The sequence below is a fragment of the Sinohyriopsis cumingii genome, chromosome 6 (assembly GCF_028554795.1).
Source record: "Sinohyriopsis cumingii isolate HCF-2022 chromosome 6, ASM2855479v2, whole genome shotgun sequence".
Classification (NCBI taxonomy): Eukaryota; Metazoa; Mollusca; class Bivalvia; order Unionida; family Unionidae; genus Sinohyriopsis; species Sinohyriopsis cumingii.
Window position 1 is genome coordinate 136,452,448 of NC_142966.1, and position 15,325 is coordinate 136,467,772.

General features: G+C 35.5%; 1 protein-coding gene across 1 annotated transcript in view; it reads right to left on the reverse strand.

Annotated features, from left to right (window-relative positions):
• Window positions 1–15,325, reverse strand: part of LOC149798068 (uncharacterized) — a 103,065-nt gene that overhangs the window by 38,880 nt on the left and 48,860 nt on the right. Inside the window, exons 4-7 of the mRNA XM_089963150.1 lie at window positions 8,741–9,058; window positions 6,593–6,727; window positions 5,860–5,976; window positions 1,186–1,314 (exon numbers count right to left, since the gene is read on the reverse strand). Coding sequence (XP_089819276.1) covers window positions 1,186–1,314; window positions 5,860–5,976; window positions 6,593–6,727; window positions 8,741–9,058 — 699 coding nt within the window. The remainder of the gene's footprint in view (window positions 1–1,185; window positions 1,315–5,859; window positions 5,977–6,592; window positions 6,728–8,740; window positions 9,059–15,325) is intronic.

The following is a 15,325-nucleotide window of genomic DNA, read 5'->3' on the forward strand; positions in this document are numbered from 1 at the left end:
CTAGAGGATATAAATATAGACTAGAGGGTATAAATATAAAGAGGGTATAAATAAAGACTAGAGGGTATAAATATAGACTAGAGGGTATACATGTAGACTAGAGGGTATAAATATAGACTAGAGGGTATAAATATAGACTGCAGGGTATAAATATAGACTAGAGGGTATACATATAGACTAGAGGGTATAAATATAGACTAGAGGGTATAAATATAGACTAGAGGGTATAAATATAGACTAGAGGGTATAAATATAGACTAGAGGGTATACATACAGACTAGAGGGTATAAATATAGACTAGAGGGTATAAATATAGACTAGAGGGTATACAGCTGATATATTTTAAGATATGTACATAGTGTTGTGAAGGGAAGAGAGAAAGGAGAAGAGAAGGCGCAAACAAAAATAAAAACGAAACAGGGCTAAATATTATTATTTATATAAAAAAAACAGGCTTAAATAACAAAGATCTAGGTAGATGTATTTCATAAATGGGAAAAACAAGTTCCAAAAAGTGACAAAGCCACTGTGGCGATATGGGGGAGGGGGAGAATGGATGGGTGCATACGTGTAAGAGGTTTACTTTCTAAATCTCTGACGAGTTGGTTTCGTGCCCTTCGAACCCTATCCTTCGGCCTGACTTTTGCCCTTTTTTGGCGGTGAGGTGGGAATTAGGTTATGACGGGGTGGATTAAAGCGGCGGTGTATGAGTCTTAAGCGATGGATTCCGTTACTCGATGCATGGGTTGGATTCCAGGGTGAAACGAATTACAACCCTCTAACCTCTTGTGTCACGTTTGTGTCATTCTGTATTAATCTTTTTAATATAATCGTGTATCCATATATACAATGTGGGATCCAGGGCTACGTGTTCTCTCTCTCTCTCTCTCTCTCTCTGACACACACACACACACACGTAGATTCTTGCTGAATGATTGGAAGGCATATTTGTTTTCTTCACTAATTTATAATTATGAGACACGAGGGCAAAGATATTCATAAATATCCGATGCTTTTGCGTTTCAACTGGGTATACAATTTAGATAAAGATATCAATGATGCTAAAAAGGTTCATGTATCTATGCTTGACATTTTTTTCTGCTTAAATCTGTTTAACATTTTTCTCTTTTTCACGACCGCAAACAACAAAGACACATGATCGCAAATTCGTGAGGTAGTTTATACCTTCGCATTGTATTTTGTCTGTGCTAGGTGCAAAGCCAGGCAGGCTGCAGTTACAGGTGTAAGATCCAGGTATGTTGATGCAATCTCCAACGCAGTCATTAGACTCCCGTGTGGCACATTCATCCACGTCTATCAAAATGATTGAATTTCGTAACATGAATATAGTATTTCGCTTCGAGATAATTAAGTGAATTACGTTATAATACAAAAGTACGATTTTTTACTATCATGTAAGTACGATTATTTACTGTCATGTTGATAAGATATATAATATAATGTCTCATAATGCCTTTTCACTATAAATTAATCTCAAATCTTGTTTGTATTAAATTAAGTAGTATAACTGAGTTGTAACATATTGTGATTTAATGTCATACAAAATACTGATGTCATTCAAACAATATCATTACATGTGACCTGATTTCTATGTAAAACGAACAATGACGTTTCATATGTTATGATTTATGTGTCATACAAACTACAGACCGCACCGGTGGCATAAGTGCTTAGAGCGTCCGCCTCGGATGCGGGATGCAGTGGGTTCGAAGCCCGGCCGAGTCATACCAAACACTTATAAAAATGGTACTAGCAACATTAATAGGTTCGTGTTAGGACTGGTGGGCCTGGTGTCAGGATACTATGACTGGCGGGACATGATGATACATGTCTGCGGCATGATGCCTCAGTGCTAGACATCACTATAAATTGCCAAACTGCAGACATCGGAGCGATATGACTGGAAAAATTGTTAAAGCTACGTTAAAAATCAAAATCACACACACACAGACACACACACACACACACACACACACACACACACACACAATCAACACTAGCTCTTCTTAAATTTAAATTTTTTGTCCATACGTTCAAATGCTCACGGTAGGTGTTAGAACATTTATCTACACACGTGACATTAACATACCATTGACTTTATGGGATATGTATGTATGTATGTATGTATGTATGTATGTATGTATGTATGTATGTATGTATGTATGCATGCATGCATGTATGTAGGTAGGTAGGTAGGTCGGTAGCGGTTTACGGCACCTCAGCACAGCTGTGACTATATTGTGTCAAATAAAAGAAAAGTTCGAAAAATGTAAAAATATATTGCAAACAATTTTGGAAATCCAAAACTTCCAAATAAATGTAAATATCAATAACAACAATATAAAATGTAAATTGTAAAGAAATATTAAAATTGTAGGAATTTCATGAAATACATGATAAAAGAAACATAACTAAAATCCTTACAGCATATATTAAACAAAATTGATATAAACCGCATTCACTCAAAAAGTCCAAGATTTTCTCAGGTGGAACATCATCCAAGAGACTTTTCAGATAGTTCACGTCAAAAATAATTCTGTCTCAAAAGGTGGAGGTAGACACACAACAACAACAAATTGTTCAAGAATAGTTATATCCATTCTACGTCTCTTGATATTCAACAATATGCATGCAAAAGGCTCGCATCAGAAAGATACGTGGCAGAATATATTGCAAAAACTATTGTGCTTGGGCAATTTACTTGCATAAAGTATTGGAATCTTGCACAGCAATTTGATCGATCACTGACTAACAGTTCATTAAAACACATCATCCTAGGATGGGTTTACCCTGACATTGTAGAACCATCGATCCAAGGTCGAATTAATCACCTGACAGCGGGCATAAAGTAAATCAAGAATTGTTACATAGTTTAATTAATAAAAATTGAGCCATTCATATATTAAACACTGTCTACGTTAAAAATCCAAATCACACACACACACACACATACTCATTCATACGAACTATATGATTACATGTAGTCTGATGTATATGTAAAACAAACACTCTCGTTTCTTGTAACCTGATTTATATGTCAAACAAGCAATGATATTTCATATATGCTGATTTCTGTGTCATGCAGGCAATGACATTGCGTGTAACATGATTTCTGTTTCATACAAACTTCGGCACTGTAACCTGATTTATCTGAGATTTTGATAAAGTATTAAATGTAATACATTTATTTCGGTGTGTGTGAGTCATATATGAATATGTTATTTCTGTCTTTATTTCCAGTCTTAAGCAGTGAACTGGCCATAAATCTATTTCTTTAAATGTTTAATGAGCAAACAAAAATATTAACTTGAAATCCAAAAAGGAAATACTTCATGGTAAGATTTTGTGAGACAATATGTCATTAAAACGTACAAATTAATTTACACTATTGACTCTGTGTCGATATAAAGTTCTGAACTTACAAAACGCATAGTTTATGTATTCATGCAGTGATCTTATGTCACGTGTTTAGGCTCGAATAAACAGTAAGACAAGAAAGAGTGAAAACAACAAGCTTTGAAAAAATACAATAATTTCCTAGAAGAATTCTGTAAAAATTTTATAGAATCAAATCCAAAATAATCCAAGAATAATCCAAGATTAAAATGTTAGTAGTCCTAATAACAAAATGTTCTACTGATTTCAAGGTCGAATCAAGACGAAGAATCCAAGATGGAAGACGATGACGTATGCTGCAATATGTAGTGTTGAAGTCAACAGTTCCTTGTAGAAACAAGAAATATCACTCCAGTTTTGGAAATCAAAATAAATTTCTTATAAGAACTGTCTTTGATTAAGAATCTCACATGAGCACGTGCATTTTCCAGAAGAATAACAGAATTAAACCTTTTGAATCCAAGTAATTTGAAATACCTCCAAACAGCACAACATAAAACATCCAGTGTAACAGCCCAGCTTCCACTGAGAATAATTTTCCAAAATAGAGGTTATATGCTCTTCAAAAACGTAAACAAGGGGTCACGTGATCATCTTCTCTAAGCTTATAGAAAATAAGTACTTGTTAAAGATCACGTCTACCAGTGTGACCCTGGCGAAAACCAATCGTTTTACTCTAAGAAATAAAAAATAAAACAAATTTGTTTACATCTTAAGCAAGAAGTCCCATCATGACCTCGACAACAATCAATCAAATTGAGGCCATTTTGATCACAACACAAAGACTTTCTTATTCACATCCTTTACCTCAAACAATAAATATCAGCAACGCCAACATTAAATTCACACAATCAGTGTGTTAGTCTGGACAGTACTCTCACATTGCATCAACATGTCATGAACATATGCAAGGCTGCATATCTTGAGCTGAGACGCATCAGCTCAATTCGTAAATATCTTTCAGCTGATGCCACTAAAACACTTGTGTGTTCATTAGTACTTTCAAGACTGGACTATTGTAACTCAATTCTGTCTGGTTCATCTCAATATCTACTCCAGAAACTTCAAAAAGTTCAAAACACTGCTGCTCGGATCATACTTAGAGTACCACGATCAGAGCACACCTCCCCGCTGCTCTGTACCCTACACTGGCTATCCATTCGATCCAGAATCAAACACAAAATTTGTTCTCTGTGCTACGTTTCACTGTCGGACTCTAGTCCAACATACCTATCCGACCTCACCCATGTGTACACACCAGCAAGATACTTAAGCTCCTCTTCTGACAATCGTATACTCATTATTCCCACTATGAAAACAAAGTCATATGGACAGCGTTCTTTTGCATACCAGGGCCCAGCAACGTGGAATGAATTGCCCACTGAACTTAGACATAAAGACACAGTGATCACATTCAAGAGGGCTCTCAAAACTTACTTATTTCGACTGAAAGAACAAACTTAAAAGACGTAATAATGTTTCCTACCTGAAATATTCTCAGCATGTTTTTTATTTTTTTAATGTTTTTCTAATTTCATGGTGTTTGTTTTTGTAATAATTTAATTATATGTATTTTTTATCTTATAGGTGTTGTCTAATGTTGCAAAGCGCTTAGAGCTTCTAAAGTTTAGGCGCTATACAAAGTCCTCATAATTATTATTATTATTATTATTATTATTATTATTATTATTATTATTATTATTATTATCTTAAAATAAAGATAGAACTTGTTTACGTGGTTGCCACAAATTTTGAAACAAGGTAAGAATTTAGATCAATACCTGGTGTTTATAAACTAACAGTCAAGGTCAAAATATTTTATGAAAAAAAGTATCACCTCTAAAGAATAAATTTACATTACAATAGCCTGTAATAAAATAAAAAAAAATTAAAACTGACAAACAATTAAATTGAAATAAATATATATTAAATCAGATACAAGTAAATCAAATATGCATAGCAGTGTACATATAATAATGTAGATTCAATGATTAAATTTTCATTTTAAATGATAATTTACTTTCTTCCAAATACTACACAGTGTTCCAAAATTATGCAGTCAATCAATGTTTTAAAATAACTTACCCACCTGGTGTTACCTGCCTATGCCTTCAGCACATCTTAGCACGCTTGCTCGCGAATGTCTGATTAAATGTATTTAGGTTAATTAAAATAATGAACTTTGCCATTAATATAAACAAAATACGGTTTAATCGCGCAATGCTGCCCCAGTCACAACCCACATTGTGAGCACCAATCTACCAAGTTAAAAATTGGAAGAGTAAAAACGGTAAAATTGTACATGTACAGTATGACGTTGACATAATGCAAGTCTTTTTATTGAACACGAACTACGTATAAGCTCAGGTGTTCAAAGAAACTCCAAGTCAAATTCGCTAAGTATTTTTATGAAAACAACAGAATCCTGTTTTTTCGACATACCCAAACATCTTGCATCATCTGAGAGATATCCTTTCGGACATCTACAAAAATAGCTCCCAATGACGTTGACACAATAATGCTCACAGTTCCAGTTTCCAAATTTACACTCATCCAGATCTGCAAGGAAATATAACATAACGCTTTGTTTTTATATTTTGATTGCCAAATTTGGGAAATTAAATGTAGGAAATTAGTCCAGAAAAGACGTTAGGTGTCACGACTCAAATGAAAATGATATCCACGGTGTAATACGATACGAAACAGGGTATTGACTCAGAAAAATTGTTTTGACTATGTTGCCGATATTACTTTCTTCTTGATACAAGTACATAGCAAAGGTAACGATATAAAAAAAACAACATGTTTTATTTTCCTTTTATTTAAATACGTTTTCTTGAATTTCTACTAATTTTCCACATAAATTGTCACCAGGGAATATGATTTCTATGAAGGTGTTATACTATTGTCCAATGTGTGAGCCAAACACCCGATTCTATTAAATACTTGCTAAAGAAAAAAGAGTTGAATTTATTGCTGAGAAAGATACACATTAGTTTTTGTACGTCTCACCATAGGATAGAACCACAACCATGTGACATTCACGGGATATATTTACCAAAGGGGACATAATTATAATGATTACGGCATCAAAATAAAGCATTTTACACGTCTGTAGACGATGTCTCGGTATGCTGATAAAGAACAGTTTGTAATTCTGCGAAGAACCATTTACCTACACAACGCCTCTTGTCCGCACCTAGGACGTACCCTTTGGAGCATTCACATTGATATGATCCGTCCGGGTATGACACACAAACGTCTCCACATCCGCCGTTATTGGGCTGACAGGGATCGTATTCTTTAACATCTGAAAAAGGACAGCTTTTACTTTTCAAATTCGCTGAATAATTGTAAGATACTGTGGGAAATACAGCGACGTCGTATAGTATACACTATCATGACAGGATGAGAACAACAATGACGTCGTATAATATACACTATCATGACAGGCTGAGAACAACAGTGAGGTCGAATAATGTACACTATCATGAAATGATGAGAACAACTGTGAGGTCGTATAATGTACATCATCAAGATGAGTTGAGAACTACAGTGACGTCGCATAATGTACACCATCAAGATGGGCTGCGGACTACTATGAGGTCGTCAATGTACATCATCAAGATGTGATGAGAACTACTATGAGGTCGTGAATGTACATCATCAAGATGGGATGAGAACTACTATGAGGTCGTGAATGTACATCATCAAGATGGGACGAGAACTACTATGAGGTCGTGAATGTACATCGTCAAGATGGGATGAGAACTACTGTAAGGTCTTATAATATATAGCATCAAGACAGACTGAAAACGTCTGTGAGGTCGTATAATGTACATGATCAAGATGAGATGAAAACTAATGTGAGGTCATATAATATATAACACCAAGATGAGCTGAGAACTACAGTGAGGTCGCACAATATACACCATCAAGATGGGATGAGAACTACTGTAAGGTCTTATAATATATAGCATCAAGACAGACTGAAAAATACTGTGAGGTCGTATAATGTACATGATCAAGATGAGATGAAAACTACTGTGAGGTCATATAATAAAATAACACCAAGATGAGCTGAGAACTACAGTGAGGTCGCACAATATACACCATCAAGACTGGCTGAATACTACTATGAGGTCATGAAATGCACATGGTCAAGATCGGCTGAGAACTACTGTGAGGTCTTAAGATGTACACGATCAAAATCGGCTGAGAACTACTATGGTGTCTTATAATGTATCCTATCACGTTGGGCTGAAAACTACTGTGAGGTCGTATGACGTACATTATCAAGATGGGCTGAAAACTACTGCGAGGTGGTATGATGTATATGATCAAGCTGGGCTGAAAATGACTGCGAGGTCGTATGATGTACATGATCAATATGGGCCGAGGACTACTGCGAGGTCGCATAATGTACACCATCAAGATGAGCTGAGGATTACTATCATGTCGCGAAATGTACATAATCAAGATCATCTGAGAACGCCTGTGAAGTCGTATAATGCATAATCAAGATAGACCGAAAACTACTGTGAGGTCGTATAGTGTATACAATCAAAATAGAATGAGAACTATTGTGAGGTCTTATACCTTACACGATCAAGATAGGCTGAAAACTACTGTGAGGTCGTATAACGCTCATAATCAAGATAGTTGACATCATACACACTTTATGGTACTAGCACAGTTTATCTTAACTCTAGAGAAACAAAACGTCCTATCAGTCAAGCTCCAACTTTGTACAGTCAGTTGACACGTAGTCCTGCTGTCAGTATCCTGCTTCCTTTCCCCATGAACATGATACTCCACTCAATCAATGTTCACTCTTTTGTGCAAGAATGCTTTTTTAAGCCTACAACTTTAAATATCGAGGTAAAGTTTGTTTTAAGAAACTGTAATTAAGAAGTGTTTCTGACAGAGTCAGGACGGTCTTCTGTGATGGCAAAAGCTTACTTTATTAGATCTATTCTTTGTAATGTATGTAAGAAATGGAAAAGCACACACCCGCTCTGAACTAATTTTACAAATTCCTTCTAAAAATATCTTTTAAAAAAAATAACCGTTAAACGTTTCTCTCTTTATTTTAGGCAACATACAAAAGTTGATAAATGAGATAGATGGGTTTATTTGGTATTACACGGCACAGCAACACAAATAGGTTATTTAGTGCCGATGCAACTGGATTAAATTGTCTTCCCCAAGGACATACCGCGGTGCGATAAGGGTCGATACGATGGTAGGATTCGAACCCATCCCTACTAGTCTGGGACGCTAACCACTGAGTCACCAAATAAAGTCCTGGATACAAAACTACCTTTAACGCATTTGGGAGCAACTTTTGCTCTCCACCCGTACCATCGGCAGAAGTAAAAGCGGGAGTGTTGATCTTCTAGATGATATCCATCAATACAGGTATAGTTTGCAATTATTCCCCACAAATTTTTCTGCCTGATATACTCGTACATAATTTTGTAGGTTGCATGCTCTATTTTTGGCGGTTTCCTAAACTGATGATAGCACGTGTCGTCTGCTAGCAAGGCCTCCTTCTGATAATCTTCCTGAGCCATGAGAGTTTCGTTGTAGCTGTTCTCTTGATATAGCTGACGTCTGGTGCCCTGTCTAGGAAACCTTTCTGCAAAAAAAAAAAACAGAATGTAGGTATATTTACATCAGTTTAGAAGTATGAAATTTTCCTATGAGACATATACAGGCTGGTTCCATAAGTACTTATATGATTAAAAGAGTCAAACTAATTTCACTTAATATAGACTGGCTTTTCATCTTTATTTTTCACAAATCTAGATTGAAAACAGCTGTTTAGGAATTTTATTTTATATACATATTGGATATTTTTCGCAGAGAAAGCAATCCTAGTTAATAAAGCCAACATAAGGGTGCAGCTGTCTTTAAACACATTATCTGAAGAACATATTCACGAAATAAAACTTTCTTTCTTGATGTAAATCCATTTACCTTAACGACAAAAATCTCGCGTTTATGTACTATTTCAAGTACTGTGTATTAACGTCCATCTGCCTCGCTAATTGTTACTATCGGTGATACTGAAGCTCATGCTTATGACATGATCTGCGGGTAATAAGTCTCACCTTTCATCATTAATTGATCAGTTAATGTAACGGAACAGTTCATTTTGGCTTTAAATACCGTTATGAGGTAGATTAATGGAGTGGTTTGTTTGGCTTTAAATATCCTTATGAGGTAAATTAATGGAGTGGTTTATTTGGCTTTAAATACCGTTATGTGGTAAATTAATAGAGTGGTTTATTTGGCTTTAAATATCGTTATGAGGTAAATTAATGGAGTGGTTTTATTACGTTTAAAATATCTCTAAACACACACACACACACACACACACACACACACACACACACAATCCACGTCAACATTATATGTAGTTTCAGGTACATCTCCTGTACTACATATCGATGATTGAATTACATGGTTAATACACAAGTCCTTTTCTCGAGTACTATAATTGTTTCTATGTTAAACATTATTGCATTAGTTTGATATTAATGGGTAAATTTACCGAATGCATTGCATTTATGTGGCTATGTTGCGACGCTTTTCCGCTGTCGAGTGGACCCAGGGTGGCCGAGTGGTGTCGAAGGGACCCAGGATGGCCGAGTGGTGTCGAAGGGACACAGGGTGGCAGAGTGGTGTCTAAGGGACACAGGGTGACCGAGTGGTGTCGAAGGGACCCAGGGTGGCCGAGTGGTCTAATGCGCTTTATGGACGCCTTTATCCGCGCGTGTTCGAGTCTCAGCTCGTCGAATGTGGCCTCCACCATTTATACTGTCCGTCATATACAGCTACCTTATCATGTGCTGACAAATGGCGTTTAACCACCAAGCCAAACCGTTTGTGAGAAAATTGAAGATATCAATTTTATCACGTGACTAATGAGTATAAGCTGATGTTTTATCACATGACTGCCGTCTTATAGGCCGATCGTTTATAGACATGTCCATTGTGCTATATATAGGCTGACATTTTATCACATGACTATTGTTGTTATAGAGGCTAATTGTTATCGTTTGTCCACAGTGTTATATATGCCGATATTTTATCATATGTCCACTGTGTTATATAGGATGATATTTTATCACATGATAATTGTGTTATATAGACTGACATTGTATCACATGACTACTGTGTTAAAGGCTGATATTTTATCACATGACTATTACGTTATATAGGCTGATATTTTATCACATGACTATTGTGTTATAGAGGGTGATATTTCTAATACCTAACATGTTTCATAACAACTCGCTGTGTTATCACATGATAGAGGGGAAAGCGTAGTGCCCAAGCAATCCGAATATGCTTTCGAGGCATTTCACTGCGAATTTTTGGGTTTTGTTTAATAATACTTTCCTTGTCAAGTGATCAAGACGACCGTGCTTAAATTTGTGCTAATTTTATATTAGATTTATTACGTTCGTTGATTAATTTCAATCTTTTGTTCGTCAAGGCTGGCGAAGGATAGAAATGATTCAACTCGTTTCATAAATTTGACCGCCAAGGCTAACAAAGGGTATAACTTGTTAAATTAGTTTCACAAACATCACTTGAAACGAGCACTGCCTTTGATAAATGTGAACATATCAACTACATGCAATCCTCGCTGCGTTGTTATTCTGTGTATAGCGCGCTTAAGAGAGAATAAAGGTTTTTCATGTGCAAGGATATATTATCTAATTCAGTGAGTGGCTTGAAATTAAATAAACAGGATCTTACAAGGGTCATTCATGCTGTAAGATGTATTTCTCATAAACGTGTATTTTACTTTAACTACGTTTTGTAATCAAACCATAGCTCAAGTGTTTAGAACCGCTTCTGTAAAACGGAAGTGTTTTCCTTTGGCGCAGCTGAAACATCTCCAATCAATCCGAATCGATTGTATTAATCGACAATGAAAATTATAATATATGTTAAGTACTTATATAGAAATGTTTATTTACTACTTTGTTCGTGTGTCTGTGCGTGTGTAGCAGGGTTTAAGCAGCATAAAAGAAAGCTATGACCGTGCGTATTTAATAGAACATATTAATTGATCTAGTTTTCTTTCTTTTTTCTTTCTTTTTATACATTTAATATGTATTGTGTAATCTTTATTAATTTCTTTGTTTTGTCTTTTTTTCATACGGTTCTGCGATTATAACGACAGTTCTTCAAATGGCTGACACTCTAGGAATGAAAAGAATTTTTATGAATTCAAGATAAGATCATTACTTCAGTATAACTACCGAGTGTTTAGACTATCTTCTCGTGATACGACCTTACATTTTAGAGGAGTAATGATAGCAAAATTGTCAGGACTGATCCCATTGTGACAATATTTGGATATTAGATTGCGAAATAGGCATAATGAGAATTCTTTCTGGCGAAAGCACTGTCGATATGAAAGTGGTGATAATAGGATTTTCAAAATGGCCGTTATGGTAGTCATAATAGAAGTTGGATCGGCACCATTGTTATTTACGACTAACTAGACATCATTAGAAGTCTTTCAAGGAAAGTCCGATGCTGGTATGACCATTCATTAGGAGAAATGGTGTCTCTGAATGGCACCATTAGGACCAATGAGATATCATAAGAAGTTGTTTAGTAAAAAAAATCCATATTCATATTACCACATATTCAGGTGGAGTAGTGATCGGAATATTTTCAAGACAGCCGCTATTTGTTGCCATGTTGGACATCAGAACGACGCCGCTTTTATTTACGACCAACTAGACACAATAAGAGGTCTTCTAAAAAAAACTTATGGCAATATGACTTTCCGTTCAGGTTAAGTAGTGAAAGCAAGATTTTCAAGATGACTACCGTGACGTCCAGATTGGATATCAGGTCGACACATTTCATTTAGTATTAAGCCAGATAGTATAAGAAGTGCTTTAAAGAAAACTATGTTACTATGAGTTTCCGTTCAGATGGAATAGCGTTGACAAGATTTTTAAGATGGCCGCTGTTGTGGCTATAGTGAACACCGTCAGATCGTCTCCATTTACGCTTAAAACTAACTAGATATAAAATGTCATTTTATGAAAACCTAACTAGATATAAAATGTCATTTTATGAAAACCAATGTTGATATGACCATCCTTTCTTTAAGCTATAATCTACCCATTTTGTGAATGTCACAACGGCCATGTGTTTCATCTCTAAAGATTGCCACGGAGTTAGTGTTTAACTCTTATGAAAGGTTACCACGATCAGCCAGAGACCGAAAACTTCAGTCAGCAAAGGCGACCGCTCGCATCACTTAACAAAGGCTTGCCGTTATCACACCTATATGTTAAAGGTTAGTTCAATGGTCAAAGGAAAGTCCACGGGTGAACGGGGTGTGTTCTTATCCGTCCCCACGTTGACAGGCAGCGAGAGGGACATTGTCTGCTAAGTTTGATCAGATCGGTCCACAGCGATATCCAGTGAAAAATTGAGATAGATGAAGTGATTACAATTCAGACTCGAATGATACCTTTCGCAATCGTAAGGGTAAATCAGTATACGTCTGGAAGGATTGCACATCAATAGGGTTTACCCCGAGGAAGAAGCCACTCGTAATCTGACGGGATAACTTAGAGGTAGATTTTAAGGAAAGACAAAGCTTCGAAAGAACCAGTAAACTATTTGCTCGATTTTGCAGAATAATACGTCATCATAATTGTAATTATTTGTAGTATGTACACACAATTAATATGATCGTTAGTATGTACAAATACCTTTGTAGTGTTTCATTTACATGCGTATTTGAGAAATGGGCTTGAGCCTTACGTATAGAATTATTAGATGCGAGACGGAATTATGTAGATTGTTAGCTTGTGGTTAGAGTTAATTTTGTAATTCACTATTAAGATACTTCGTAGTAAACTAGTGCATTTATTAATGCGTTATGTTAGAAAGTACATTTGGAAACGTGGTTGAAGTATGTAAAATTAGTTACTATGGACTTATGCATATATCAGAGCATGGATATTTCAATAATTGCGTAATTTGTATGAGTTGTAAGATAAATAAATGCATCTGATTGTTGTGATATTGTTTAGTATAACGGGATTATGAATATGTACTGATGTGATGCAATTATTGATGTATGTATAAGACGTAATTGATACCGTGCTGTATTATGACGTTTGTTTTACAATAAAAGAACGTATGGGTATCTCGATGTGAAGGAATGCATGACCGAAGAAATATAATAGCCGTTATCTGATGACAGACTGTGTGTAGTGTGAGATGAGGGAGCTAAGGAAAAAGATTGTACCATCCTTGTGTTTTCACAGGAAGTTGTTTTAGGAGACAGGTAACTTCCGGTACCACTGGGTACCAAATCTTCAAGAGCTGGAGACGGAATCGAGACTGTAGCTAAAACAGTCGGGGTCGACAGAAGTATACTCGTGCGGGAGAAAGTGAAGGAGAAGGAGTTTCGGGGACGTGGAGGAGGTGAAGGAATCTAGAGAAAGTCGAGGAGGAGGAGGAGAAGGAATTCTGAGAAATTAAAGAGAGAAAGGATACAACAGATGAGTAGAAATACAAGGAGAGGTGGAAATCAATCTCACACTGCTAATCAAGTGATAAAATATGCTTATTAAAGGGTCAAGCGGAAGGAGTGGAATTGGAATTTTGAGTCACTGATTATTGAATTGTTATTAAATTGTTATTCATTGAATTTCAACCATTTTTTGCATATTTAACTATCCAACCGTCGGCATTGCTGAAGATTTACATATATCTTTCACCAAATTTAACTTCCAACAACACAGAGCCTGGTTTGGACTTATATAATAGTTTAAATAAAATATTGGGAGCACCCCACTCCAACCATATGTATCGTCACAAGTAGCGAGAACACGTTTTCCAAGATGGACACTGTGGTTGCCATACTGGTTGTCCAAGCATTGGTATTTTTATTAAAATCAGCTAGACACGAGATGAATGTGTGTGTAAAGCTTCATGGTGATTCTCCTTTTATTGTAGTAGGAGTGGCCATAACAAGCTTATACCAGAGAACGGACAGATGACGGACAACAGACCATCCCATAAGCCCTTCTTGTTTTTGACCAATAGAGTTAAGTCGAATATTAATACCAACTGTCGTCCCACTAATTTACTATCTCTATCAATCATGTAACGATATCTAAGTGAAAATCATATAAATTTAGAATACAGTTGATGTTGTGAATATATATGGATGTACCAAAAGTCAGAGTGGCACCAGTGTTTCATTTAAAACAATTACAGAATAAAAAATGACATTCTGTAAGAAATTATGTGTAATCTTACAGAAAAGGAAATATACATTTTATGTAGAACCAACTATACGCTCCAATTACAAATGATGAAATTATGAGAAGTTTACTTAAAATCAAAAACAAAACCATCGGACCTAATATGATACCTACTCGATTTAACAGTGCACGAATGAAACAATCTTAACATCCAGTAACACTCTGTTTTACAAAATCTTTGAATCCACCTATTTCCCTAAACATTGAGAAAAGAGCATTATCTGTCATATATATATATATATATATATATATATATATATATATATATATATATATATATATATATATATATATATATATATATATATATATATATGTGTGTGTGTGTGTGTGTGTGTGTGTGTGTGTATACGTACGGTGATAAAAACTATGCAAACAATTACAGAGGTATGTCTCTAATTGATACTCTATGCACAACGTTTTTACTGATATATTGAAAAATCACATGTACATGTGAACGGAACACAATGGTCTAATAGACCTAGCACAGGGTTTAGAAAAAATACTTCGCATATGATTATATCTATATTAGTCAGGCTTTAGCTCAAGAAATATATATCTAAAAGAAAAAAATAGATTTT